The sequence below is a fragment of the Eubalaena glacialis genome, chromosome 19 (assembly GCF_028564815.1).
Source record: "Eubalaena glacialis isolate mEubGla1 chromosome 19, mEubGla1.1.hap2.+ XY, whole genome shotgun sequence".
Taxonomy (NCBI): Eukaryota; Metazoa; Chordata; class Mammalia; order Artiodactyla; family Balaenidae; genus Eubalaena; species Eubalaena glacialis.
The window spans coordinates 51,735,860-51,763,300 of NC_083734.1; the positions used below are offsets into that span (position 1 = coordinate 51,735,860).

Sequence of the window (27,441 nt, forward strand, 5' to 3'; positions counted from 1 at the left end):
CATAAAGTCTACTGATGTAAATGTTAATCTCATCTAAAAAACACCTTCACAGAAACATCTAGAATAATGTCTGTCCCATGGGGGACATGAAAGTGAGTTCCTTGGTCTGAAGAAGTGATGGTCTGCTGTCCAAACTGGTGCAATATCTTCTGTTGTGATTCTTTCGTAGTATTCTGAGCATTTGCATCTACCACCAGGGCAGCAAAGCACAGTCCAGAGTTGGCACCTCTTCATGTCAGGACCCCCTGTAGCCCCAGGCTTCTGGCATCAGTCTGACTTGCCCCCTATGCTCAGGGCCTGCTCACCAGGGCACCTGCTGTGCAGCCATCTGTGGTCTCGGTGTCTCACGTTGGCAGATGGGACAGTTGTTACTGACATTTTGGGCCTCAGAGGGCCAAGAGGACTACAGGCACCTCAGAGATACTGTGGGTTCCTGTCCAGACCACCGCAATAAAGCGAATATTGTAATAAAGCGAGCCACACAAGTATTTTGGTTCCCCAGTGCATAAGTTTGAAATATTGTGAGAATTACCAAAATTTGACACAGAGACATGGAAGTGAGCAAATGCTGTTGGAAAAATGGCATCCATAAACTTGCTTGACACAGGGTTATCACAAACCTTCAATTTGTAAAAAACACATTATCTACGAAGCGTAATAAAATGAGGTCTGCCTGTATGTCTAGATTCAGCCCATCTCTGCGTTGCTGCAGTGCCCCATGTCCACAGATTTCATGGACCCAGGTGGCCATCTCACGGAAGCACGTGGGGATAGCTTGTCAGTTCCAGTCACCTTCCAAACCTGGAAAGGGGTTCTTCTGATGGACACTAATATGTCCTACTCTAATGTGCCCCTCAAATTCCCACAGTGATTTCCACAGGGCTGTGCCCCAAATGGGCATCCTTTAATAAGCCAGGTTTCCACTGCCCTCCTGCCTGACCATATAGCCAGGCCACTGGCCACTACCCATGAGTCAGTAATAACTCAAACATATGGGCTTTTACCACTGCTCAGTTCTTCCATCATTGTTAGAAAAACTGCATGCAATTCAGCCCAAATGAGCTGGTCCATTTTTACCTTTTTCAGTTAGTCTCCATTCTCTGGTCTTTATGTAGCAGCTTTCCAAACGAGATGTTGTCCATTCACCTTGGAACTGCCATCCACAAACCAAACAGCTCTTTGTTGGTCAGTCGAGAGCTGTTGATAGGGCACTGTCCAAGTGAAGGTAGAATCCAGCACTTCCTCATGCAGTTCCAGAGTCAGTGCTGTGGGCAAAAGAGGCTTCCTGCCTCCTACACCTCCTTGCTTTCCCCAGGCAGCTTGGTCTGGTATAAACCATTTCCACTTTCATATTTATATGGAACCCTTCTGGGGACTGCCATCCCCATTAAAGTGTTTCTCTGACATCGTCCTAGACATCATAGCTTTGTCAGAGCTTAAGATCATCTTATGTCCTTCAGTCATTGGGGTAGCTCCAGTTAATGTCAGGTGGCAAAGTGATAAACCTTGAGGGGGATGAACCCCCCTCAAGTGGAAGTTCTCCTGTGCAAAGTCCCAGCAGCCGTCGCTGGGGGCTGCTCACAGGCTCTCACCCTCCATACAGGGCCACCGCACAGAGAATCTGTCCCTGACTAGCACCCCAGCTTCTACCCCCGCACTGTGTGGGCTCAGCCAACCTTACCGGTTCCCATTTGGCATGTCTTGAAAGGCAGTTACATGCCTTCTGTTTTATAAGACTAGGTGGGGGGAATGTCCCCCAGGCAGGTACAATGTCCGTCCCCATAATACAATCAGGTAAAACAGATGCAACCACTTCACGCAATGCCTGTTCACACATGCCAATTCTACACACCTTTCCCTTACTTCCATCAACTCTTAACATGCCTAACTGTGGCCTCCGGTGTTTCAGTTTTACAACATTGGGTAGGGGAAGTGTCCCCAGCCATCCCTGTAAATTCAGGTTGGGAGAGACAACTTCTGTACATAATACTTGCCTAAACATTCCAACTCTCATAACCCCACCAACCGTGACACTGTCACATCCTCTCAGCCTGACTGCATCCAAGTCAGGGCTTCTCCCAGGCTTTTGGTACCACAGTCTTTGGGCTCCTGGGTCAAGGAGTCCTGGAAACTTCTCTTCTCCATCCCCTATTTTACCCACTATTGTGCAGAAGTCCCCAGCGAGGGGTTGAGCCAAGAGGCCCAGGCCTTCAGTCAATCTTTATCTTGGTTAATTGACCTAACTGTTGACCCAAGTGATTGCTGGTTGGGATTCTCAGTGTAATCTCTGCCTTCCGGCTGTTAAATGTCTCCAAACTGGGGTAAACAGAGCAGACTTGTTTGGGGCCCTTTAATGTTGGGGCCCAGCAGAGGGTCCCTTTGGTCTGCCAAACTTAGGTAGCACTGTATTAAAACCTTTGTTTTAACCCCATCAATGTCTGTTTTATTCATCCCATTTCTTTTCTTTTTTTTTTTTGGCCGCACCGCGCGGCTTGCAAGATCTTAGTTCTCTGACCAGGGATCAAACCCGTGCCCTCTGCAGTGGCAGCTCAGAGTCCTAACCACTGGACCACCAGGGAATTCCCCATCCCATTTCTTAATAACCATCTAAAGGGGGGTGGGGGAAGGGGGAAGTTTGGGGTTAGCAGATGCAAACTATTATATATAGGATGGATAAACAAGGTTCTACTATATAAGCACAGGGAACTATATTCAATATCCTGTGATAAACCATAATGGAAAATATGAAAAACAATGTGTGTGTATATGTATAACAATCACTTTGCTATACAGCAGAAATTAACACAACATTGTAAATCAACTATACTTCAATAAAAATAAATAAATAACCATCTAAAGACTGCTATCCTGCTCATCCCTTCCTGATTCCTTTTTTCTGTCTCTTTCAGTATTTGCTCTATTCATCTTCTCATAAGCCTTTAAAAATTTCCACCTTGTTGGGAACAGTCCCTTCACTCTCCCCTGGGCCTCTCTCCATTCTCTTGTTAGCTAACATATTGTTCTTATTAGCATCTGCAAGACCCTTCAGGGCAAGCTGAGATAGCAAATTCCCTAAGGCTTCCCAAATTGTTTTTCGATTTTGCAGTAAGAGGGCGCCCAAGTGAAAGGGGCCCCCTTAATCACAGCATTTACAGTGACCTGGGTAACAGGCATATTCAGCAGCTGAATATCCCGGTCATCATAAAGCCAGTCCCACTGGCTTGCATACAAAGCATATCAGTGGCTTCATCTGGGGTGTTCCACATGGCATTTACAGGGGGAGTAATATGTTTAGATAAGAGATATAACCATATATTCATATTTCGTTTCTACTTACTGAAAATTCTTCTGTGGCCATTCTTCCTCCATTAAAATCAGTCTTCCTGGGCCAAATTTCACAGGCTTAAAAAACTTTAAGAACATTTGATTTCTTCTTTGAGTCTTCATTTTTTAAAGTCAGGAATGAATTTTACTGTTCTGACTGTAATAGGGAAGAACCTTGTATTCTATGACAAGTTAATCACTAAAGGGATGTTGCCTGTTAGCTTAAATTACACATAATGGCCCATCTCTGGGAACCCTGCCTCCCAGGTAATGAGCATGAAGCTAAAATTCTTTTTTAGAATTTTAAAATTCTTCACAGGTGCACCTGTGAATGGGTGCAGGAAGAAAGTAACACTCCCCTCCAGGGTCTGGCTGGAACCAGGACTTTTACCCCCTTTCCCTTCAGTATAAAAGCAGCCTGAATTCTAACTTGGGAAGATGGTTCTTTGGGACGCTAGTCCACCACCTTCTCAGTCTGCTGGCTTTCTGGAAAAAGTTGTTATTCCTTGTCCCAACACCTCGTCTCTCAATTTATTGGCCTATCATGTGGCGAGCAGTATGAGCTAGAACTTGGTAGCGTGACCAGTTTTTCTGTTGACTAGTTTTACCAATCCCATTTTTCTCAGGCAAGTTTTTGCACTTTCAGGACTCCCACAGGACACGATTCTCCTGGTGGTCTGGGGTCCTCTTCCCACTGTGCGGTTGGCTGTGTTGTCCGTGGCAGCACCACGCCTCCCTCCACGGGGTAGACGCTGACAGCGTGTAATGATGTCAAACACGTGAGAAGTTGAGGACAGTTTTCCACACTAGGGAGACTTGTTCAGCCGAGTGCCCGATGGGGTCGCAACCCTGCAGGATGGTCCTTCTGGAGCCTCAACTCAATTCTGACACAATCCACCCTGAGATACAGATTCCACAGGTTAAGAGCGTAGTCTTACAAAACTGTAAAACTGCCCCCCACCTCCTTCAGAGGCCAATCACAAGCCTGAGTTGTTACCTCTGTTTTTGACCGACCAGCTATAAATCAGAGGTTCCCAGGACCCCCTCCTCCTCCTTAATTTCCTAGAGCGGCTCACAGAACTCAGAGACACAGTTTACTTACTAGATCACTGGTTTGTTATAAAAGAAAATATCTCAGCCAGATGGAAGATGCATAGCGCAAGTTATGGGGAAAGGGCAGAGCTCTCATGTCCTCTCCAGTGCACCACTCTCCCCATATCTCCATATGTTCACCAACCTGGCAGCTCTCTAAACCCTGTCCTTTGGGTTTTATAATTGATTGAATCATTAATTCAACTTCTAGGCCCTCTCCCCTCCCCAGAGGTTGGGTAGTAGGGGGTAATTGGAACTGAAAGGTTCTAACCCTCTAATCGCAAGGTTGTTTCTCCTGGCAGCCAGCTCCCATCCTTAGGTGAGCTCCAAAAGCCAATTCATTCACCTCAGAAGAGACACCTTTGTTGCTCTAATAAGAAAATTCCAAGGGTTTTAAGAGCTCTGTGCCAGAAATGGGGATGAAGACCACATATACATTTATACATAAAGCACACTATCACGCGTTGATTCCAAATTATTTTTCAGAATTCTCATCTCCCTATGGATGTCGAATCCACTGGGGTAGCCTTCAACTCTTGTGTTCATTAATGGGCTAAACCAGGACTTTCTTGGTTAAGAGAACTAGAATAGAATGGGAAACTATGTCCTCTCCAGACTTTATTTGGCAAACCTGCACCCTATATGATTCTACTAAGAAAAAACCCATTAAAATCCTTAATATCCAACTTCAACAGATGGAGTTCCCTAAGCAAAGTCCTCCCAGCCTCCGTCATTACTGTAAGAAGCCAGGTTATTGGAAGAAAGACTTCTAGAAACCAAAACGCTCCAGGCATCTTCAGTCAACTCATCTTTCCAATGTCCTCCCACTTCCCAGTGATGAGACTCCAAGGAATCTGAAGCTTTTCCAAGCCTCCCTCTTAACCAGCTCAGAGAAACAACTCTCCAGACTGGGAATGAATTTCTATACGGGAGCTACACTCTCAGTGCTCAACCCCATTACTACTGAACAGCCCGTGCCTCGGAGCACAATTCCAATAGTGGAGGTCTCCAATAAACCTCAGCAAGTCATGAAAAAAGATATGAATCCACAGCACTTAGTGCTCTTCCAACAGGAGTGAACATATCATGCCCTTACACCAGACTGCTGGTAATAAAGTGAGGGGGCTGGTTGACATTGCTGTTTAAAGTGTTGCATATTGTGAATTTTAATACCAGTGTGCAGGCTTCAATGTTGCTTTTCCAAGTAATGAATTCTCAGCAGACGATATCAATTTTTAAAAAATTTTTTTGTTTTATTTTTGGCCGCATTGGGTCTTCGTTGCTGCGCGCGGGCTTTCTCTGGTTGCAGCGAGCGGGGGCTACGCTTCGTTGTGGTGCGTGGGCTTCTCACTGCGGTGGCTTCTCTTGTTGCAGAGCACAGGCTCTAGGCTTGCGGGCTTCAGTAGTTGCAGCACGCAGGCTCAGTAGTTGTGGCTCGTGGGCTCTAGAGTGCAGGCTCAGTAGTTGTGGTGCACGGGCTTAGTTGCTCCGCGGCATGTGGGATCTTCCCGGACCAGGGCTCGAACCCGTGTCCCCTGCATTGGCAGGTGGATTCTTAACCACTGCACCACCAGGGAAGCCCGATGAGATCAAATATTATGCAGCATTTTGTGGGAAGCTGTTGGATCCAGGGTTGGTGTCACATTCCCAAAATACAATCCAGAAAAACTGTCCACACTGCTCCCTCCCAGGTGCTCCAAATTGCCTGATGGACCATTCGAGGTTTGGCAAGTGGGTTTCACAGAGCTGCCCACCATCTCATGGGTATAAATAATTCCTGGTAATGATTTGCATGTTTCCTCAGTGGACTGAAGCTTTTCCACGTAGACAAGCCACTGCCTCCTCTGTGGCTAAGATCCCATTGGAGAGGAAGGCTTCTTGAACTTCATAGTGATTGGGGAACCCACTTTATTGGTCAAGTGCTACGAGTCCGTGCCATTTGGTCAGTTCTCATCAAAACCCCCTTGGGTCGGAGTAAGTGCCAATGAGAACGTGATCGGAAATCTCCCCCTAATATCAGGAGAGCTGGCTGATTCTGCAGCCCAACAATTATCACTCGACTCACTGGCTAAAATACTTTTAGACAACCACATAGCCTTCGATTTCCTACTTGCTGAACAAGAAGGCATTTGTACGATCACAAATACTACCTGGATAAACACTTTTGGAGAAGTAGAAGCTCAATTACACAAAATGAGGACACAAGCCCAAATTTCACCTGTCTCTGGTCCTTTGATTTGTTCAGCTGGCTACCTTCAGGTCTAGGGTCATGGTTTAGAACCGTCATACAAACTAAATGTCGTATTATTTTTCATTCTGCTTTGCATATTTTTTATGGTTTTGTTTTTGTTTTTGTTTGGCCATACCTCGTGGCTTGTGGGGTCTTAGTTCCCCAACCAGGGATTGAACCTGGGCCTTTGTCAGTGAAAGCACAGAGCCCTAACCATTGGACCGCCAGGGAATTCCCCATTTTTAAACTTTGTACATGTTGCCTGTCAACCCCCTGTAGAAATGACACAATGAATAGAATGATGTTGGCTCAATGCCTTGAGATGACTGCCGATGCCTGTACCTTCATAAGACACGATTTTAAGAGTGAAAATGGCTGAGAGTTCCTCCTTCTCCTTTCTTTGTTACTCTAATGTGGGCTCACTTGGTTTCAATCACTATGCACTTTTCCTCTGATGTGAGACATGACGTCCAGGAAAGGTCCTGGTGCTGAGGGACAAAACACAATTCCACTAAAACTGATCAGTGATGCTCTCGAGGAAAGATCTTCATCTAAAGGGGGGAATGTGGAAATGAGCAAAGGAAAGCTCAATCAGAATGGGGTAGAGAAGCTATGATGGGAGGGCTCTCAAGCATGCATCCCTCACCACAGCTTACAGACCCAGCAGGAAGGAAGGTCTCCTTCTGGCCCAGCGACAAGCTACCCACTGATTGCAGCCAATGGAAAACCACCAGGGCCCTCCTAATTTCCTCCTAAAACCTAATAAAAGCTGACCTTCCCTTTGTCTCCTCCAACTTGCCAGTTTGCTTGTCCTGAACTGAAATTCTTCTGATTCCAAATAAACTCATTTTGGCTAAAGACCTTATGCCATTCTTAAGGTCAACACTTTTAACCTGGGCTGAGTGTCTTGATGGCTGATCTTACCTGGGTTCTGTCTCTAGGGATGACCCGAGTGTGGGCTCCATTTCTGAGGGGTGATACCCAGCTTGTGGGTCCATCTCTGAGGGGTGACCTCTGGCCTAGTCACCATCTCTGATGGGTGAGATTGGGCCTGGTGACATCTCTGATGGTAAAGCCAGCCTGAGCTAAGTTGACCAGTTTTAGGGGCACTCTGACAAGGGCCTGAGGGAATGTAATTTCCACATTTCATGTGACCAAAGGCAAACTTCCCTCACCACGACCTGTTTCCTCATTGCCACATTCATACTGTACTTGCACTGTATCCAAGAAACACCGGTGTTTCTCAGCGACCCCACCTCACCCCTTGCTCTTGCTGCCCTGCCTGTCTCGGGACCCTATTGTCAGAAGGATGCCAACACTGAATGAGAGATGTGCTGCTTGCCCCAACTGCCATGTGATGGGGGCAAGTCCTGGCTACTGCATGGCAACCAGCGCCTGGTCACCCCACGCAGGGGCTGGGGCCACCTGCCATGCAGAAACACACTCCTGAAAGAGTGACAGCCCTGATTCCAGGTAGAGCTTCCACAACTTAAATTTTTTAATTCAAAAATAAACTTCATTACATAAAATGCAAACTTGGGGAAGAGCAAAACAGATCCTACAGAACTCCACACTCATTCTCTAGGATTGCCAGTGCTGAGGCCTGGCGCTGACTGAGCTGTCCATGCCGTCTTTGCTGGCTAGAGAAGCCCAAGCTGGAGAGAGTGAGGGAGCCCGGCAGCTGTCCTTCTCCAACGGGGCTATGAGTGGCCTGCCCCTGTCCCTCCATGTTCAATTGCTAACAGTCTGTAAGCCCCATCCCCATTCTCTCACTTGTATCCCACACCTGAGCAGGATGATAAACCCAGGTGCCCCCTCCTTTGGCACCTGTGGGAGAGTCAAACCTCGCCGGGCCCTGCCCTTGGCAGGAACTCACATGGCCCCTCTGACCACAAGAAAGTCCTGGGCTGGGCTCCTGTCCTTGCTGTCAAGCCACTCTAGACCTGCTGGAGAGCCCTGTCCTGTCCTCCCCAGGGACCTCGATGACATAAGGACCCAGCCTCCCCAAACCTCGATGTGGGTGGCTCAGTCTCCACACCCAAACATGAGCTGGGGTGGCTCCACCTGCCCTGCGAGGACTGTGACAGCAGTGCCGTGAGCTGGTCTAGGTGGCCTAGATGCTGACCCCCGCCCTTTCCCCACACCGACCTGCTGCCTGGCTCTCGCTCTAGCTGTACTGTTCTGTCGAATGCAGCAGAGCCTCGCTTATTGATTTAGTTAACCTAAATCAGCAGTGTCTACAACTAACTGGTATTTAGGGACAGGACTATGCGATTGGCCCTCTGTAAAGTGGCCCTGGGTTGTGTCTCAGCCTGGACCTCTGTTTCAGAACAAAGCTGTATGTGACGCTAGGCTCAAGGGAATGATGCTGGCTGCATCTCACCCAGGCGCTGGCCCCATCTATGGGGGCTCAGGAGAGATGACGCCCTGTGTGAAATGTGGGGCTGGCGGGTGGTCACTCACGAAACAGCAGTCTTTAGGGAGAAAAAACAGGAGCCCTCTCCCCCACTTGAGTCTCAGGATGTGTGCCAGGGAGAGGACTCTTGACTGCAGGCCATCTGCCCATCTAGCCCCAACCCAGGTGCAGCGTCTCTGGTCCCTCACCATCACAGCTGTGTCTTTGGCTTCTTCCCAGAAGGGAGGTGGGGTGGCTGTGGTGACTGAGTCCCCTGCCGCTGCTGCTGCAGTTTCTTTAGCGCCCTATAGGCGTTCACAGCCCGCTCTCTCTCCTCTGCCACGATCCGCTGTCTGGCCAGAGAGGTGGTCAGAGGCTGGGACACACCGCCAGGGCTTAAAAGCATCTTCAGCATCAGTGATTTCTTGCCAGGCTGAGGAAGAGAGAGAGGGAGGTTGAGGCACGGATTCAGGAAGGAGGGGAGGTAACAAAGAGCCTAGGTCAGTCCAATAGCTTAAGCCCAGTGAGAACATGGTGCTCTCCACCTGTGTGCCCTGAACCAGGCAGCCCGAGGGGCAAGAAGGGTAACTCCCCGACCCCTGCTTACCTGGTCCCTACTTGTGCTCATCCTGGGCTTGGCAGTCAGCTCTGGGGGCTGCAGGGCCACCTCACCAAACTTCACCGTGTCTGGAAGGGCAGAGAAGAACTGAGGCCTGCTGCCCACACAACCACTGCAGCCCTGGCACCCGGAGCCACTGTCCACCCACCCACCGACCCTGGGGAGACAAAGCTGCCCCGGAACCAGGGCTGACACAACTGCTTTGTGAAGAGCTACCTCGGAGCAGCTCCTGCTCCAGCCTTTCTGCTGCCTTTTCCTCCCTCCTCTGCTGGACCTTATCCAGCCGTCGCTTCTGGAACCTGGGAAGAGAGCACAGTGCGGTTCATTTTCCTAAACTCTCATTTCACTGGACTCAGGAAGAGGCAGAGGTCACCCCTGCCCACGAGGGATGCGTCATGAAAGACCCCGGGTGGCTGCCTCTGAACCCCAGGGCCCACAGAGAGCGCTCCGAACCTAGGAGGCCCCTCCAAAGTTCCAAGTCAGGGGTCCTCAGCGGCTGCGGCTGTACCTCTACAGCCCATCGGACAATGTCTGGAGATGTTCTGTGTTGTCACAAAGTTGGGGGGAGAGGGGTGCTCCTGGCACCTCATGGGTGGAGGCCAGGAATGCTGCTCAATGCCCTACAGTGCACGGAACGGCCCCCACCCCAGAGAATCATCTGTCCCAAGTGTCAACTGTGCTGCTGTGTGTAAATGGCCCCGCACAGCAGCATGTGTGACATGGTCCCTTATTGTTACTGGAATCAACGTTCAATGACAGTTTTGGAGATCACTGTGGCTTTAGGTGGTATCTGGGATATGTTTTGTGTGATGTAATTTTCACTGGCTAACGTAAGTACATGTATGATAAGAATCTGGACGTAAGGAAACTCTACAAAGCTGAAAACAATCTAACTTTCACAGCTTTTAAAAAAATTTCTTTTTTTTTTTTAAATTTAGGCCACACCGCATGGCATGCGGGATCTTAGTTCCCCAACCAGGGATCGAATCCGCGCCCCCTGAAGCGGAAACTTGGAGTCTTAGCCACTGGACCACCAAGGAAGTGCCCACTTTTAGAGAAATTTCTGATGAAAGCCTGGCTTGATTCATGACAAAAGTTGCAGCAAAGGCAGAAACACATCTCAAAAAGCATTTGTTTGCTGAAACCACTGCCCCAGCTCCCACCCACAGGCTCAGGGAGGTGGCACGCAGCTTGCATTCCAGACTTCTCCAGGGCTGAGGGTAGGGATGGGCAGGGGAGCCGCAGCTGGCGGTGGGCTTCCTCCTGGTGCCAATTTCACCACTTTACCCACCAGGAAGCTGAGTCTGAGAGATCACAGAACTTGTACAAATGACATAGCTAGAGGCTCTCAAATCTCTTTTGGGCTGGAAAGGTGAACCCTGGAAATCAGTTTCCGTGGGGCAGGCATAGTCCCCTGACGGCCTGCAGGCCCTCCTGGGAGGACACTGAGCCTCACTGTTTTTCTACTTCCCTATAACAACTGGCCCGGGGTGGACAGCTGGCCCTCAACCTCACTTGGCTCTTGGACGCCTTGATGCTTTCCAGAGAGAAGCACAGACAGAGCTAGGCCTTCAGAGCTCTATGGGTTCAGAGCCTCCCAGAAGCGCTGAGGTTAAGTGGCTGCGGTACAGAGAAAAACACCCACTGACTCCAGGTCCTGCTCGGCCTGAATCACGGGGTAGGCGGGGTGCCCCTTGGCGACAAGATGCTGTCAATGCAGAAGAAATCTGTGGGACCCCACAGCCCTGCCTCCCAGCCCCTGCAGCCCCCACTCACGCCTTCTTCCTCTCCGACTTCTCCTTCTTGGGCGCCGCCTGCACCTCAGGCTGCCGGTTGGCCTGGTTCTTGCTGAGGAACAGCACACGCTGCGCCTCCTGCTCCATGCGCTGGACATAGGCCCTGTCGCACTCCCACTTCTTCTGCTTGAACTTGGGTACAGCAATGTCCGGCTCCACTCCCTTTGCTTCCTTCTCCAATGTCTTACTGAAGGCCACCTGGGCTGAGGACAAAGGGAGACCTCAGAGGGGAAAGTCGTGAAGTGAAGGCAGGAGGGAGCAGGTGGTGCTGGGCTGGCCGCCCATGTTCATCTCCCCTCCCCAGGCCACAGGAAGGGAAGACCAGGCTCACGTGGGAGCTAAAGAGGATCTAAGATGCCAGCTGGGGGTAACCTGGGGTGGGACCCCCACAGCCCACTGGTACACATCAAAGATGTCCTCTGCAGCTCGGTTGAAAAAGGAAACAGGAAACAACCTAAGTATCCGTCGCTAGCTGACTGGCTGAATGAATCCCATGTTCATCCAGAGACGTCACTGCACAGCTGCTGAGAGCTCGGTAGAGCTACGGAAAGGACGTCGAAAGACCTACAAAATCCACTGGTAGCGAAAACCCAGGACACCAAACAATATAGAGAATGAAGGTATAGCTTTTACCTCATAAATATGTGAAAATATGCATATTTCCCCTGGGAAGGTAAACAAGACAACAGTGGTTTCTTTTAGGGGGAGGGAGCAGGATTCAAAGACAGGGAAGGAGGCTACCCCTCACCTCATACCTTTCAGTACTGTTTGATTTCACCACATGTGTAAGTTTATGTCTTTTAAATAACTTAAACCCCAAAAAGAGCTGATTCAATAGAACATGGTTCAGAATGTGCCATCTTCCATCGGGGCCAGTGCCCTCCTCTACCCCTCCCCTTCCTCAACTCTTTATTTCACTATCACTTTGGTAGCCATCTAACCTCCAATGAAAAGCCTAAGGTTTACAAAGAAATTACAAAACAGCATTGCTGCAAAATCAGTCCCATGTTTGGGAAAACAAATACCTGTATGTGTACACAAGACACAAACACCCTGGACCCCATTCCCCCGCATCTGGAGTGTTATCTCTGGCAGAGGCTGACAGGTGGGCACCCTACCTGGCCTTGGGGGAAGGGTGGGAGGGATGAGTTTCTCAGGGGGTCTGATCAATTCCCTCCGTAACCTCTAGAAACCATCCACTTCTCTCCACCATGATTTCTGCACTCAGGTCCAAGGAACCATCATCATTTCTTATTTTCAAGAGCCTCGCTGGCCTGCAGGGTCCTCTCGCCCCCTCGATTGTTACACAGTGACCTTTCCTTCAAGTAAATCTGAACTGACCGTCCCCTCTGATGGATCTCCACTACTCCTGGGAGGGGAAAATCAACACTTCTACCTTGGCCCATGAGGCCCCAGGGGCTCCTTTTGGAGCCTCACCTGAAACCACACTGCCACCTGCTGCCAGCCACCGCTCTGGCCCTGGTGACACCAGCCTTTGGTCAGTCCTCCACATGCTCCTGCACCGTCTGACTGCTGGGGTCTGGCAGATTTCTTCTGCCTGAAACGCCACTGAATACTTGTGCAATTAAGTAGATTCAAACACGCAAGGCTTTACGGCCACCCAGCATGGACCTGCAATTACCCTCTTTCTTCCTCTTCTTGTTACTGATGGGGTTTTTCATCTCCTGGCGGCTCCTCATGATCTCTCGGAGCCGAAAAGGGATTTCCTGTTCATCCTGGTTCTTAGGCTTGCAATTCACTTTCTTCTTTTCTTTGCTGGGAAGGAGAACACGGGGGTGAGACACGTCTCCAACCGAGCATAAGCAGAATCAAGAGAAACCGAAGCTGAGCCTGGAAAAAGAAACTTCGCAGGCCACCCTGGCCGCTATAGTGCGTGCCGGTCAAGGGAACACGGCCTCGTCCTCGCCCGCCCGGAGGCTGTCCCTGGACCGGTTTCTCACAGGACGCCGGGTGGGGGACGCTCCGAGAGCCCCAGGGAGGCCCGTCGCTCCCTGACCTCGTCCAGGATAGCAAAGACGGCGTCCCGGAAGGTGACAAGTGCCACACCGGAGACTCCCTCACGCCTCCGCCCACCCGGCTGACCCTCCGGGCCGCCCACCGCACGGACCCCGCAGCGCGCTGGGCCCGGCGCGGGGAGGGGTGCCGGGGAGTCTTCAGGACGATGAGACCGGCACCCACCTGCGCGGCCCCGGCCGTGGCGCCGAGCGCTGCTTCCCCGGCTCCTGCTGCCTCCGGCCCTGCGGTCGCCCTGGGCTCCCTAGCCCCGCCCTCCCCGCCGGCGCCGCCGGCGCCACAGCTCGGCGCCGAGCCCCCGCCATCTGCACGCCCTGCACTCAAAGGAGAAGCCACTTCCGCACTCCCGCACGGTCCCGCCCCATGCCCGCCATTTCCGCTTCCTGAGCTCACTTGAGCTGTGCAGCTCCCTGACGGGCCGGGATTGGCCAGAGGGGCCGCCATTCACAGCTCGGGCGGGGCCGACTGGGGGGCGCCTGCGCTGTGGGCCAGGCCGTGGGCGATGCTGCTGTGGAGTGTGGCCCGGGGAGGTCTGGCGGTGTCAGTCGCTGCCCGCGGCCAGGCAAGTACCGGCGGGGACGGGGACGGAATGCGTTCGGGAGGCCGTGCCCCGCAGGGGCCGAGAAGCCCCAATCTCCCCGCATCCGGGCAGAGCCCAGGGTGGTGCCGGCGGGTTCTGAGCTCGTTCCCTCGTCCAGTACCTGTTGAACACCGGCTGTGTGCGAAGCCTTTGGGGAAACCTCAGTGAACAAGGAGTTGGTGCTCCTCGCAAGAGGAGTTAGAGAAATAAGTAAAGTTTGCGCCTGTGTTCAGTGCCCTGGAGACAGAGCAGGGAAGGGGACCAGGGGGTCGGGGTGGGGGCTGGAGGTGGGGAGAGGGCTGCCCACTGGCCTTTGGGAATGACTTGGTCTTCTCATGTGACAGAGAGAAACAGGGATGAAGGGGTGATGCGATTAGTCAGGATGCTCACGGGGGAGGGACGTGGCAGTACTGGTTGGAGAGGGAGAGGTGGCTGTGTGGGCTGGAGCTCACAGGCTTCCGCCCCGCCATACTCCTGTCCACCAGGCAGAGCCATCTTAGCTGGAGGTGCAGTCTCAACCCCCACCATCTGCTGGAGGGCACGCCTAGTGCGAGGCCTTGAACCCAGCATTTCTCATGAACCTGTGGCTCATCCTCGTACCAAGCATTACATCAATTTTACAAATGGGAAACTGAGTCTATGGGTGAAGTAACTTGTCTAAGGTTACGCAGGATGTGAGGAAGCTGAGAAAGACATGGAGCCCCCTGCCAGTGACAGGAGGCCGAAATTTCCCCAGAGCTGGAGGCAGGCAGAGCCTTACCAGCTTCCTGGAGACTCAGGTGCTTATCTGAATCCTTAGGGGCCACTATCCAGCTGGGAATGGGGCCAAAGGCTTCCTGGAGATGGCAGCACTCTTCACAGGATCCGAGTCCGTGAAGGCCACAGAGAGTTCAGGAAGGACCATGTGGAGGTGGGCTCCCAAGCAGGTGCAGCGGGCACTGGGCAGCCCGAGTCCTCCCTGCCTGGTGGGGAGCCCTCAGAGCCCCTGTACCCGCCACCCCCTGAGCTCCAGCCCCCCACCAACTGCTGCATGAGCGGCTGCCCCAACTGCGTGTGGGTGGAATACGCAGACGCACTGCTGCAGCACTACCAGGACGGCGGGGAGCGGGCCCTGGCCGCCCTGGAGGAGCACGTGGCTGATGAGAACCTCAAGGCCTTCCTCCGGATGGAGATCCGGCTCCGTGTGAGGAGTGGGAGCTGAGCCGCCTGGCCGGACAGCCTCACCCCGACAGACTCCTCGTCGGGATGCAGCACAGCCTCCTTTATCCACGGCCCCTTTGTGCATCTGGTGTCGACAGGAACAGGAAGAGTTGTCTATTGACTTTGCCTGAGAATAAATAAGTTCTGTGTGGTGGTTAGACAGGAGGCTTTTGTGTTGTCATCCATAGGCGTGTATCACCTCAAGGAAAGCACGTGCAGATGTCATTGTATGTCCACTGGGCACCTACAGGCTTCACCAACCTGTGAGGTTGGCTAAACCTGTTTCCTTGACTATTCAAGTGACAATGACCCCAGGGGCCCCCTTCTATGTCCCAGCATCCCAGAAGTCCCAAAGGTCAGCTCTGGTTACTCTCAGTGGTGCGGCAGAGGGAGGACCATCCGGTCCTGAGAGGTTGCTGTTAGCAAAGCTCTGGCAGGCACACATGCCCGCAGGTGGCCTGGAATGTGCCCCATTCATCCAGCTGCAGGCTTTCAAGCTCTGATACCAGTGGCCTGGACGGACAGGGTTAAATGAATTTATGCCTGTTGTATCTTCTCTCATTTAAGGGAAAAGCTTGGGTTGTTATAAGGCTTCACAAAGAATTTGAGCTGATAAGCAGGCCTTCCCAGGTAGGGGCCTTCAATGTAAAGCCAGAGTTTCCCACAGAGACAGATCTGTGGACCAGAGAATGAAACCACACAGCCACAAAACGTGCTGCCGTGCTAATGCCTGGGGATACACCCGGTAGTGCGGGTTGTCTTGGCTAGCTAGTGATGTCATCCAGAAGCAGTTTTGGTTGGTTCAGAGAAACATGATTATAGCAATACATGTTTGTTACACTTTGTCAGAGAGCATCTACTCCAACCCTGTCCTACAGATTTGAAAATGGCCCAGGAAGAGAAAGATTTCCCTAGAGACAAAAGCACAGCAGAGCCTAGTGGGCTTGGGGCCCCTGAAGGGGTCTACAACATGGAGGTGGTTTATCTCAGAGATGTTGGAAGAGGTTTACTGTATTTTTCTCAAAAACACATATTTGTGAAAGATTTTCTATGTGTATATGATACTGGGGCAGATCTTTGAAGTCCCAGGAGGAGGGAACGAGGGGAAGGGGAGAGATGTACAATAGAAAATGCACCACATGGCATGAGCAGCAGGTGCAAAGGCCCTGGGGTGGAAGAGGCTCCTTGGAGCACAGAGAGCAAGAGGAAGGGATGAGAGGTGAGGCCAAAGAAGTGGATCGGGACAGGCTATACAGGGCTTTGGGGGCCACAAAGGCGGGTTCCTCAGCAGTCAGGACAGTAAGGGTGGGGAGGCCTAAGACAGCAGCCAGTGCCTTCTCATCCTTGCTTCAAAAATGAGCAGCTTCAGGAGAGTCTGGCTGTTTGTGGTCACACGTCCCGTTCCTGCCTTGACCCTGTCCCCGGCTCATCCTTCCTTCAGGCCCTTGACCGCACCTGAGCCCCTTCCCCCATCTCGGGGAATCCTCGGTGCTGCTACCCACCCTACAATCTCATTAGTGTGGTGTCAAGGCACAGTCCTAATCAGATTACCCAGCTGCAGGATAAATGCCCAGCCGGCACCCTGCCTAAGGGAGGCCTGCTACTCACACCCATGGTCCACTGAGACCTGCCCCGGTACTTGGTGAGTAATGACCTTCCCAGGTTGCTTCTCCTGGTGGCCACTTACCCAAGGGCGTTAGTGGGTATCTGCCCAGAGGGTGGGGAGTGGGTGGGATTTTCACCACCATCCTGAGGTCTGGGTCTGGGGGAGGCCACCTACTGCCCTGTTCACAGAGGACACCCAGCCCATCACCTCCTCTGTTCCTCATGCCAAATAGTGGTGCAGGCTGTCCCCCAGGCTAGCAATGGTCTCGGAGCCTCAGGCCACACACAGTCAGCCAACCTGAGTGGGCACCAGCCACAGGCCGGGCTAGGGCCGGGGCAACTTGGGCAGCGGTTTCCATGGGGACAGCATCTGATAGTTGGCGCTCTATCAGGGCTCAGAGCTGCCCACGCCAGGCCAATGGCCTGGGACTAGAGAAGGGGTCCAGCTGGGCCTACACTACCTAGGCTGTGAGGAGTGGGTGTCGTGGGGTTTGAGCAGCCGGGGCCACCAGAACTGCTGCTGTCCAACTTGGACCCCGTGTAGATCCAGCTCCTGTCCCCTGGTTCCTCTCAGGCTGCTGCTGGTCCCGGCACAGAGACCGAACCTTAGGGAAGGAAGGTCCACAGTGGGGTCCACCCAATCCCGGGTGCCCCGGCACCTACAACCAGGCTTTCCTCGCTGGTAGAACCACCTGTTCTTGCCTCCCGGTTGATCTCAGCCCTAATACTCTAGCAGGCAGCCAGCGGTGGCCGCAGGCTGGAGTCAGGCATTGCAGCCCACAAGTGGGGGTGGGGGCAAGAAACGGAACCCAAGAGGTGGTGCCTGAGGCATCCAGTGCCAGGGCAGCGGCTCCTCTCTGCATCATGTACTTAGCCCCAGAACTTTCTGGGCTTATAGTGGACCCTGAGGAATTAGGGTCTCCCTCTGATGCTAATAGGCTTAGAGGAAGGTGAGCTGCCCCTGGCCTAGGTCACCAGAGCTTAGGGCATCCAGGGGGAGACTCCGGGGGAGAGGAGGAGGGGAGGTCACCCTGTGCAGTGGGTTCAAGGACACCAGCAGGTGATTCTGGTGCCCAGTGAGTGGCTGGGGTGGGGGATGGGGGCGGGGGCGGGGAGGCAGGGTATTTACCAGCAGAGGGAAGACGCTGCTGGGGCCAGGGCTACACAGCTTGCCTGGGCGTTTCATTGTGACACAGGCCCCTCCCCTGCCCGGGCACCCTGCCCTCCCATTTCTCGGGTTACCATTATTGGCACCGCTAGGTGCCTAACATGCCACCATGAATGAGACCAAGTGTCCCACCCCAGGGATTGGGATGGGGAATGCAGGAGAAGGGGGAGGCAGTGAGGAGGGGCACACCGGGGGCCACCCAGCACTCTCACCCCCTGCCTGGGGCTCCCTGGGACAGGGGGCTGCTGTTTGGGTCATACTGGGGACCGGTGGGTCTCATGTTTCAGGGTTTCCTCTGCTCTGGTGGGTTGAGACCTGAGAGGCAGGTCGGAAGCAGGAGGGCCCACAGCGTGAGGGAGTCCAGAAGCCGAAAGTCGCCGCGGGGTCTCTGCCAGCCTGGCCATGAACCTGGAGCCGCCCAAGGCCGAGATCCGGTCGGCCACCAGGGTGATTGGGGGGCCCGTCACTCCCAGGAAAGGGCCCCCCAAATTTAAGCAGCGGCAAACCAGGCAGTTCAAGAGCAAGCCCCCTAAGAAAGGCGTCCAAGGGTAAGCAGAGCTGTGGGAGGGCTGGTCCTGATGGGGGTGGAGGGCCCACCTGCTGCACAGGAGGGAGATGGGGCTGCACTTCAGGTTGGGGGGCTGGGTGGGGCCTCAGCCACCCTTTGCTAGTGGAAGGTGGTCCCATCCTCTTAAGCAGGTGGTGCGGGTCTTGAGGGCCTGAGCCAGCCTGTCTCAGGTGCCCCATTCCCTGGCACGGGGGGCGGGGGGTGGAGGGGACTGGGAGGGCAGGGTCTCCCGTCACCCTCTCTAGCTGTTCTTGTCTGGAAAGCACACCCACCCGCGGCCACCCAGACACTCAGCCACAGCCCCACCAACTGATATGTCTCCCTGCACCCAAAGAGCCCCATGTGTACACACCCAGGACACACTCAGACACACCACGTTTCCAGGAACCTGCACTCAAGTGTATGCACGCCCCCTCTCCGCTCTTCCTGGCCCTGACCGCTCTGTTCTTGTAGGTTTGGTGACGACATCCCCGGAATGGAAGGCCTGGGAACAGGTATGACGGCGACTAGCGTCCACCCAGGTCCCCCCCACTTGCCCACCCCCCAGTGTGCCTGGGGCCCCATCACCCCTGCCCCTGCTTCCTCAGGCAGAGGCTCACTTAGGGCACCACCCCCAGCTGTCCTTCCTTTTTTTTTTCCCAACTTCAAGCTTCAGACACCACCCGAGTGGGGTTGTTCCTACACAGCGGGTCCACCGAGTGCTTGGAGGGGCTGGAAAAGAACAAAGCTCTTGCTGTCCCCTCCCCCCAGCAGCAAGGCCCACCTTCCTCTGGCCCCCTCCCTGGGCCTGCTGCACCCACTCTCTTCCTGGGCAGGGCGCCCGTTCGACACACCCCAAAGGTGGTATGTCCTGAAAGGAGGGCTCTACACCCCGGACTTGTACTCTCACCATTGGGGTGTGGACAACAGGGCCCGGAGGGGATGGTGGCTCCTGGGGCCTTGGAACCCTCATGGACCCACTGGCCCCCTTGTCCTGCAGACATCACTGTCATCTGCCCATGGGAGGCTTTCAACCACCTGGAGCTGCATGAGCTGGCCCAGTACGGCATCATCTAGCACTGGACCCCGGCCCTTGGCCCCTCCATGCCGCTGCCCTCTCTGACCCCTGCTCAGGATTCCTGTGAGCAGGGCCGCCCCCCCGCCGGGGGGTTCCAGAGTGTCCAGAGATTGTGTCTGGAGATCCCCGCAGGGCGGCGACCTCAGGCCCACGGAAGCTAGTTGCCAGGAGCCCACCAACTCCCTGCAGGACACCCTCTCTGGCCGGCCAGGCCCGGCTTAACTTCTGGAGACACTGGTCCACAGACCCTCTCCTCCCATGGCTGGAAAGCTAGGGCAGGCCTCCCAGGAGTGTCCCCTGTCCTGCCTGTCTGGGGGTGAGGACAAGCTCCCCCCACTAGCCCTTCCCAGCTGAGGCCCTTGCACTGGCGGAGTGGGTGGCAGCAGTCCTGCGGGCGTCAGTGAGAGAGCAAGACCCCTCTGGACCTGTCACACCAGCAGGATGCTTGTCCTTTCCAACACGGCCCATGCTTGCTGTCCTGTTTCAAATAAAATTAGCGTGTCCTCCACCACTTGTCTGGGATGTGTTGTCAGTGGGGGCAGGGCCCGAGGGTGGAGTCTCTTCAGCAAGAGTGGACGGATGTGGGCACAGGTGGCAGGGATGGCAGGGGCCTGGCCAGGCTGAGGGAAGGAAGCACATCGGGCACTGAGCCAGGCTCTTGATGGCTGGATTGGGGCAAGGCAGGCAGCCCCACGTACTCCAGGGACCAGAGCTCAGGTCAGGGGGAGGGAACGCCTATCTGCTCCCCACAGGTGAGGAGACAGGTGCAGGGAGATTGGGCCCAGCCAGCCCATCCTTACTGTCCACTAAAGCTGGACAGACACCCACCAGTAACCCTGCAATTCCGCTCCTGACACCACACCCAGGAGAAGCAGGGCACGCTGCCACACACAAACCTGCGGGAAACTGCCCCCAGTGGCAGTCATCTTCGGGAAGCTGCCCAAGTGCCACAAGGACGTCGGGGGGGTCTGTTCACACAGCAGTGACCAGAGAGTGACTCTCAGGAAGGGGGCCCCTGTGACCGCGTTTATGTGAAGGCCAGAAAAAGCCATGCTAACCAAAGGCGACAAAGTTCCAACAGGGGTGACCTCGAGGAGGAGACGAAGGACCCTGCTGGGGCTGTATCTAGACCTGGTAGTGGGTCCACAGGTGTGTGGATAAGTAAGAACCCCCAGGCTGCCCACTTAAGGTTGGTGCAATTTACTGTATGAGTGATACATCTCAATAAAACTTACCCCCCCCCCAAAAAAAAGCACTCTGGAGGGAGAGGCCTGGGCCTCATCCTCAACCACCGCAATGGACAGGAAAGGGGGAGGTGGCCCCAGAGGAGAGCAGGGGCCAGGCTACGGTGAGGACGTGGGGACTCATAGACTGGGCTTGGAGGTGTTGGAAGCGGGGGGTCAGTGGTGAGGGTCAAAAGTGGTCAGATGTGGAGATCGGAAGTGAGGGTTGGGGTGAGGGTCCGAGTTGGGGCTCGGTGGCAGGATTTCATCCAGTCTCGCTCGCCCCCCACTCTCCCTGCCAGCCAGGCTTTGCAAGCACCCTCTGTGGGAGGCAGACGCTGGCCAGGCAGTCGTTGGGGTCAGCTTACACTCGGACCATGGCAGCGTTTGCAAGCAAGTGGGCAGTGTGGGGGAAAGGGGACCCTGGGGAGCCAGAGGCCAGCAGGTGGAGGAGGCCTGGGGGCCCAAGGTGCGTGTCCACAAGCACCAAGGCGGGTTATTCTGACACCTTCCCTGGGAGGGGAGGGGAGGCCTGCAGCCCCAGACGCCATCCCGGTGCCCTGGTCTTTCGTCTCACCTGCCAGTCAGCCCGGGACCAGTTTGGCAGAGGGGAGGGCACTGAGTCTGGGGGTCCTGTGGACAAGCCCTCACTCTCTGCTGCCCTCTTGTGGACAGCCAGGGCCCTCACCAGCTGGGTGGCCAGCAGGAGCTCTGCCCCCTGGACCACCACGACCACGATGGCATAGCCACCTGCAGCCCAGATGTTGCTGTGCAGCCACTGGAGGAGTGGGGGGCCGCAGCCCTCCAAGTGCACCACCCTCTGGGCCGCATCCTCATCCAGGCCCAGGGCCCCGAAGCCACACTGGTCATTGACTGAGGCTCCATCTTCCCAGGGGTCGATACAGCAGGAGGCAGGAAGGCTGCAGGCCTGGACCCCAGGGGAGCTGCAGTTAAAGTACCTGCAAGGGCGTAAGGAAGCATCAGTCTGGAGGGCAGGGCCCCTGGTCCAGGACCCCAGCGCTGTGTGGAATGTCTCCTACCCACCTTCAAACTTCCATGGCCACACACACACATAGGCACGCAGGCATGCACATGTGCATGCATGCAAGCACGCAGGCATGAATGCACACACACATGCACACAGCGGGAATCCACACTGGCAGGCATGTACACACACACATGCACACTCACACACACTTGTGCACACACAGACACACACACAATACCCAGCTCTCTATAATTCATCCCAGCACCGGGTAGCCCTCTGCACATGCTTCTTGGTTAGAAGGCACACACTGCGTAAGACAGTTGAAGGGAGGCAAGGGTTTGATGGGGGCTGGAAGTAAGATGGCCTCGCTCCACAGATGCTGCTGAGTTGGTCTGAGCAGCAGAGCTGGAGTGGGAGAAGGTGGGTTGAGGACTGGTAGAGGCTTCTGTAGTGGTCACCGGGTCGTGGTGGGGGCATGAGGGGCCACACTGGGCAGCAAAAAGGGACGGGAGGCTTGGGAGGAGCTCGCAGGGCCTCGAGAGACTGTTGCTCTTGTCACCCACTTCAGGCAGCCCTCAGGTGCCCTTGGCCTTTGACTGGCGGCCAGGGCCCTGTGACCAGAAGGCTCCCTCGGCCTCCCTCACAGGCAGTCTCATCTCCTTGAAGAACGGGCTTCACTAAGGCAGGGGCTTGGAGGTCGGCAGGCTGGGTGGCATCACAACACCAGAAAGGGCTGCCACCAACCCAAAGTCACACTCAGCCACCAAATGAGAACAATCCAGATGGGTGCTTCTAAGGTGCCCAGAAAGAAGGGCCCAGCATGTCTCAGGGACTGTTGGGTACAAATGGCTGGTTTTCAAGAGTCTCCATATGGCTCTAAACACACACATGTACACACACACAAACACACACACACACACACACACACACACGCAGTGGAGGGCGAACTGTGGAGTCATAGTCCAAAATGATGTCCTGAATTAAACTAAAAGTTATTTTCAATTGACATTGAGATGTACGATGTCCTTACTGAAAAAGAAAAAAAAAACAACCCCCAAAAGTGACTTTCTAGGTCTACTGGCTGAGCTTCTCTATTAACATCCCTGCATGACCATGTGGCCCTGGCTGGGCCTGAGTGTGTACATGCGCAAGTGTGCCCACATGAGCATGTGCGCACGTATGTGTACGGGTGAGAAGCCTATACGGGTGACTTTGTGTATGGGTGAGTCTGTGCATGTGAGTGTGTGTGTGGCCCGCCTCCCCTCCAGCCCCAGGGACCCTGCCGGCCACCACGGGGCTGCCCTCCGCCCTTGCAGGCTCTAGGACTCACAGGTTCCACTGCCAGTCCTGGTAGGAGGCCACCCCGCAGCACTGCAGCCCGAGCTGAACTTGGTCAATGAGGAAGCACAAGTCTGGGTCGTCTTGGTAGTGGGTGATGGCCATGTGTAGGACGTGCTCCAGGTCATCCTGTAACTGGCCCCAGAAGGCCACCACCAGGGCCCCTGCCACGGCCTCTAGCACCAGAAAGGCGAGGATGCCCCCAGAGAAGCAGCGCAGCAGAAAGGCGTTCTCGCAGAGGGCACCCAGGCAGCCTGCCAGGCTCACCACACTGAACGCCAGCCCGCCCAGCACCAGCCCCAGCATGGGGTCTGCGGGCAGGGGGGCCCCCCAACTACTCCCCAGAGACCCCTTGACGGCCAGGCCCCAGAGCCCGATGGCCAGGGCCAGCAGGCTGAGCAGAGAGAAGACGAAGTTGGACAGGAAGATCAGGCACTTGAGGCAGCTGCTTCCCCAGGGGAAGCAGCAGGCCAGGACCCCCCCAAGGCCTGCCCTCCGGGCCTGGTCCTCCCAGGGTGCTGGCCCTGGGTGACTTGAAGTGAGGGGGCTGCTCCCGGCGAGGGGTGGTTCCTGACCCCCAGCATCCTGCAGAGGGAGGAAGAAGAGGGAGGTCTCACCAGGGCAACCCTCTTCACTCAGACCCTGTGACACTCAGCTGGGAGCAGGGTCAGAGCCTGCAGGGGGGAGGAAGCTGGAAGGTGAAGGCGGAAGAGGGTGCTCAAAGACCCTAGAAGGCCAGGGACGTGGGAGCCTTAAGGCTTGTCCTACTTGGCCAAGCAGCAGAGGGGACGGTGAGGGGCTCTGGGGGCAGGGAGAGGAGAGGCCAGGAGACCGGGGCTCTGTGGGGTGCAGGGCCTCCCAAGGACCCCACCTTGCCCTCCAGCAGGACGCTCAGCCAAGCTCAGGGGCCCTGGCCTTACCACGGAGAAAATTAACAGGGTGTTGATGGTTGGGCCCACCCCCTCTCTCGGTTCCCCCCACCCTCCTCTTGGTTCCCCAACAGAGGACTGGCTCACGGATCATGAGGTTGGGAGAAGCTGCAAAGCCAGTTCCATTTGGCCCCTTGATGGACAGTCTCCACTTCAGATATGCCTGCCTCCGCAGCCCATCCACTGGCAGGCAGGTATGGGAGGGCTTCTGCCCCCTCTCTGCAGGGGGAGGGGCAGCAGGCCCTTGAGTTTGGTTGTGGGGGAAGAATGAGGAAGCTAAGGCCCCAGGCCTGGGCAGGGCTCCCAGTTTAACAGGAAGAAGCTGGCCCTTCACTCCCCACCTGTCTGACCACATCAGAGCAGAGGAAAGGAGGGTTATTGATCAGCCCCCCCAGAACTCAACAAGTCAGTAAGAGCAAAAGGACAGGCTGCTGGCATTGGCCTTCAGCCCCTTCTGCACCCTGAGCCAAAGCCCACCCCACGACCTGCCAGATCCACGGGGAGACCTGCCAGATCTCTTGTGCAGGGGCCATACCAGGCTGAGTGGATGGCAGCCTTGAGGAGGGGGCAACAGGGAGGTGAGAAGGCAGGGCAGGTCACAGGTGGGTGGGGGACAGGGAAAATGTGAGGGTGGCCTGATGGCCCTGGTGGGCACCATCCCCTGGGTGTGTGCTTTCCTTGGGGTGTGGACGCACCCCACGCCGTGTCAAACACAAGGGCAAGGGCGGGTCACCTTTCACAGTCTGAACAGGGCGCTGGGGGAGGTTAAGGCACCTGATTAATAAAGCCCCACCCCAATCTTAGCAGCTCCTCCTGAGCATCCACCTCCTGGCTAGCCCCAGCACACAACATGGCTCTGGTGAGCCAGGGTGGGGAGAACCCAGCCGGGGACATCTCCAACCCCGGCAGGCCTCCAGGCACTGCTTACCTGGGACAGCAGGGGGCTCCTTTCCCCCTCCTCCATCCTCCACCAGGACAGGTGTGCTGGTCCCCCGCCGGCCTCTCTGGCTGGGACACCAGGGCTGGTGCTGCCTGTGCCCCCGGCTGCTCTGTGAGCTGTGAGCCCCACCGGGACTTCGCAGTCACGATCGGATCATGTGAGGAGTCACAGTTTAGGGCTTAAGACAGCCTCTGCTTGTTGAGATGCAAAGGATCCTTCTTCTGGAGCCCAGATTCTTGCCCTCGCTCTGTGCAGGCATGATGCGGGTGGGGCTGTCAGGGGGCAGGCCTCATGGTCATCACCACAGGGCCCCAGTGTGGGCCTCAGCCTGGCGGGTTCAGCTCTGCCCCTCAGCTCAGCCCGAAGATCAGACCCTGGCTCCCAGTAACAGCCTGGGAGACCTGCCCACAGATAAATGCCAGTTTATCCTCTGATTTATTCACTGAAAGAAAGAAGTTTTATGTATATATATGCATATACATACATATATACGTATGTATATATATGTGTGTATATATATTTTTAAATTTTTATTTATTTATTTATTTTAATTTTATTTTTGGCTGCGTTGGGTCTTCGTTGTTGCGTGCAGGCTTTCTCTAGTTGTGGCGAGCAGGGACTACTGCTTGTTGCGGTGCGCAGGCTTGTCATTTCAGTGGCTTCTCTTGTTGTGGAGCATGGGCTCTAGGTGTGCGGGCTTCAGCAGTTGTCGCTCACGGGCTCTAGAGAGCAGGCTCAGTAGTTGTGGCGCACAGGCTTAGTTGATCCGCAGCATGTGGGATCTTCCCGGACCAGGGATCGAACCTGTGTTCCCTGCATTGGCAGGCGAATTCTTAACTACTGCGCCACCAGGGAAGTCCCTATATGTGTATATTTGAAGTGCCTTTATTTTTTATTTTTTTAAAGATTTATTATTTATTTTATTTATTTTTGGTTGCATCGGGTCTTAGTTGTGGCCCGCAGGCTCCAGGGTGTGTGGGTTCTGTAGTTGGCGGCACGCAGGCTCTCTAGCTGAGGTGCACGAGCTCAGTAGCCGTGGCGTGGGCTTAGTTGCCCCACAGCATGTGGGATCTTAGTTCGCCGACCAGGGATCGAACCCGCGTCCCCTGCATCGTAAGGCGGATTCTTTACCACTGGACCACCAGGGAAGTCCCCCTTTATTTATTTATTTTAAAATCACTGGCTAGATCACATCCTTCCTGGTTTTGAGGTGGCTGGGATCCCCCACCCTCTGAGCTTCTCAGGAGTAGGACTTTGTCACGGTTACTATTGTGCCCTAGTGCTTGGAGGGACCCCATCTCTGCAGGCAGAGATGTGCTCCAGGCTCCCTGACCCTGCATTGTCGGCCCTCTCACCCCGGCTTGGATGCGGTGGAAAGACTGGCTCAGAGCAGACCCCTACCCGCCACCAACTCTGGAAGACCTTGGGCACGCACCCCCACGCCTCCTGGGTCCTGCTTGTGGAGCGCGTGAGGCTATGACGTGCGTCGACGCTGCTGTTGGCTGCTGGGGCCGGAGGCCGTGGTGGGGGCAGAGGCTGCCAGGGGCCCCTCTGCAAACACGTGTGCGTGGCAGGAAACAGGGTGGCCTCCGGGGTATGTATGTGCCCTGTCCCGTCTCCACCATCCTCCCCACTCCCTTTCTCAGCTTCTTCCGTTTGATGTTTAAGCCCAGCCTCTTTTCCTCCATTTAGTCACCACTTTACAGTCCAGCCACATGGGCTGCTTGCTGGGCCTGAAACGCCTGGCACTTGTGAGCCCTGACCTATGCCATCCCCTGAAATCTCCTCCTGGTGTTCAGTTCCAGAGCAGTACGGCCGAGGGAGCACTTTTCATTTTTATTTGCTTCATTTGTCTGTGTTCTTGCTTTGGGTCCCCCACTAGCTTCTCCCAGAACGACCACCCCACGGAGCCCAGCCTACACTCCGGCAGAGGGCCAGCTGAGTTTTAAGCCACTGAATGAGGAGAGTTCGTTAACACAGCATTATTGTGAGCACAGATGACTGACACAGGGTTTATTCTCTGTCAGGGACTGTTCTGAGCCCTGCAGTACAACAGTGAGGAAACCTGACAATCCCCCGTCATCAGGCGCTTACATTTGAGTACAGGGGAAGTCACAGAGTAAGCAAAGAAACAACTAAATATATGCTATTTTATAAGGTCATGAGTGTTCTGAAGCAAGGAAAGGAAATGGCTGGGGGAGGGTGTTGTCTTATATCAGGTGATCAAAGAGGCCTCACTGTAGGAAAATGTTTGGTTCCTAGGTATACACCCAAAAGGACTGAAAACAGAGACTCACACAAATACATGGATATACACGTTCACAGCAGCCAAAAGGTGGAAACAACCCAGGTGTC

At 54.7% G+C, this 27,441-nt stretch overlaps 4 protein-coding genes across 6 annotated transcripts; 2 read left to right on the forward strand and 2 right to left on the reverse strand.

Annotated features, from left to right (window-relative positions):
- Window positions 1-3,533: 3,533 nt before the first annotated feature.
- Window positions 3,534-13,823, reverse strand: CCDC137 (coiled-coil domain containing 137). 3 transcript variants are annotated; one of them, XM_061175487.1, is made up of 7 exons: window positions 13,656-13,823; window positions 13,099-13,232; window positions 11,437-11,659; window positions 9,877-9,959; window positions 9,649-9,728; window positions 9,251-9,474; window positions 3,534-4,223 (listed from the first exon to the last, which is right to left on the reverse strand). In XM_061175487.1, exons 1-6 carry the CDS (start codon window positions 13,793-13,795, stop codon window positions 9,253-9,255), a joined length of 882 nt encoding a protein of 293 aa, XP_061031470.1. In that variant the 5' UTR covers window positions 13,796-13,823; the 3' UTR covers window positions 3,534-4,223; window positions 9,251-9,252. The 3 variants fall into 3 exon arrangements, with proteins under 3 accessions (XP_061031470.1, XP_061031469.1, XP_061031468.1); XM_061175486.1 differs by lacking the exon at window positions 3,534-4,223 and adding an exon at window positions 5,645-7,197; XM_061175485.1 differs by lacking the exon at window positions 3,534-4,223 and having other exon boundaries at window positions 8,114-9,474.
- Window positions 13,824-13,943: 120 nt separating this feature from the next.
- Window positions 13,944-15,428, forward strand: OXLD1 (oxidoreductase like domain containing 1). Its single transcript, XM_061175488.1, has 2 exons — window positions 13,944-14,052; window positions 14,870-15,428. Exons 1-2 carry the CDS (start codon window positions 13,993-13,995, stop codon window positions 15,269-15,271), a joined length of 462 nt encoding a protein of 153 aa, XP_061031471.1. The 5' UTR covers window positions 13,944-13,992; the 3' UTR covers window positions 15,272-15,428.
- A 2,926-nt stretch (window positions 15,429-18,354) lies between these two features.
- On the forward strand, window positions 18,355-20,132 carry PDE6G (phosphodiesterase 6G). Its single transcript, XM_061175489.1, has 3 exons — window positions 18,355-18,591; window positions 19,065-19,105; window positions 19,591-20,132. The coding sequence occupies exons 1-3, from the start codon at window positions 18,446-18,448 to the stop codon at window positions 19,665-19,667; spliced, it is 264 nt and encodes an 87-aa protein (XP_061031472.1). The 5' UTR covers window positions 18,355-18,445; the 3' UTR covers window positions 19,668-20,132.
- Window positions 20,133-21,387: 1,255 nt separating this feature from the next.
- On the reverse strand, window positions 21,388-25,202 carry TSPAN10 (tetraspanin 10). The gene is made up of 3 exons (XM_061176273.1): window positions 25,075-25,202; window positions 23,210-23,802; window positions 21,388-21,850 (listed from the first exon to the last, which is right to left on the reverse strand). Exons 1-3 carry the CDS (start codon window positions 25,108-25,110, stop codon window positions 21,388-21,390), a joined length of 1,092 nt encoding a protein of 363 aa, XP_061032256.1. The 5' UTR covers window positions 25,111-25,202.
- Between the last annotated feature and the right edge of the window lie 2,239 nt (window positions 25,203-27,441).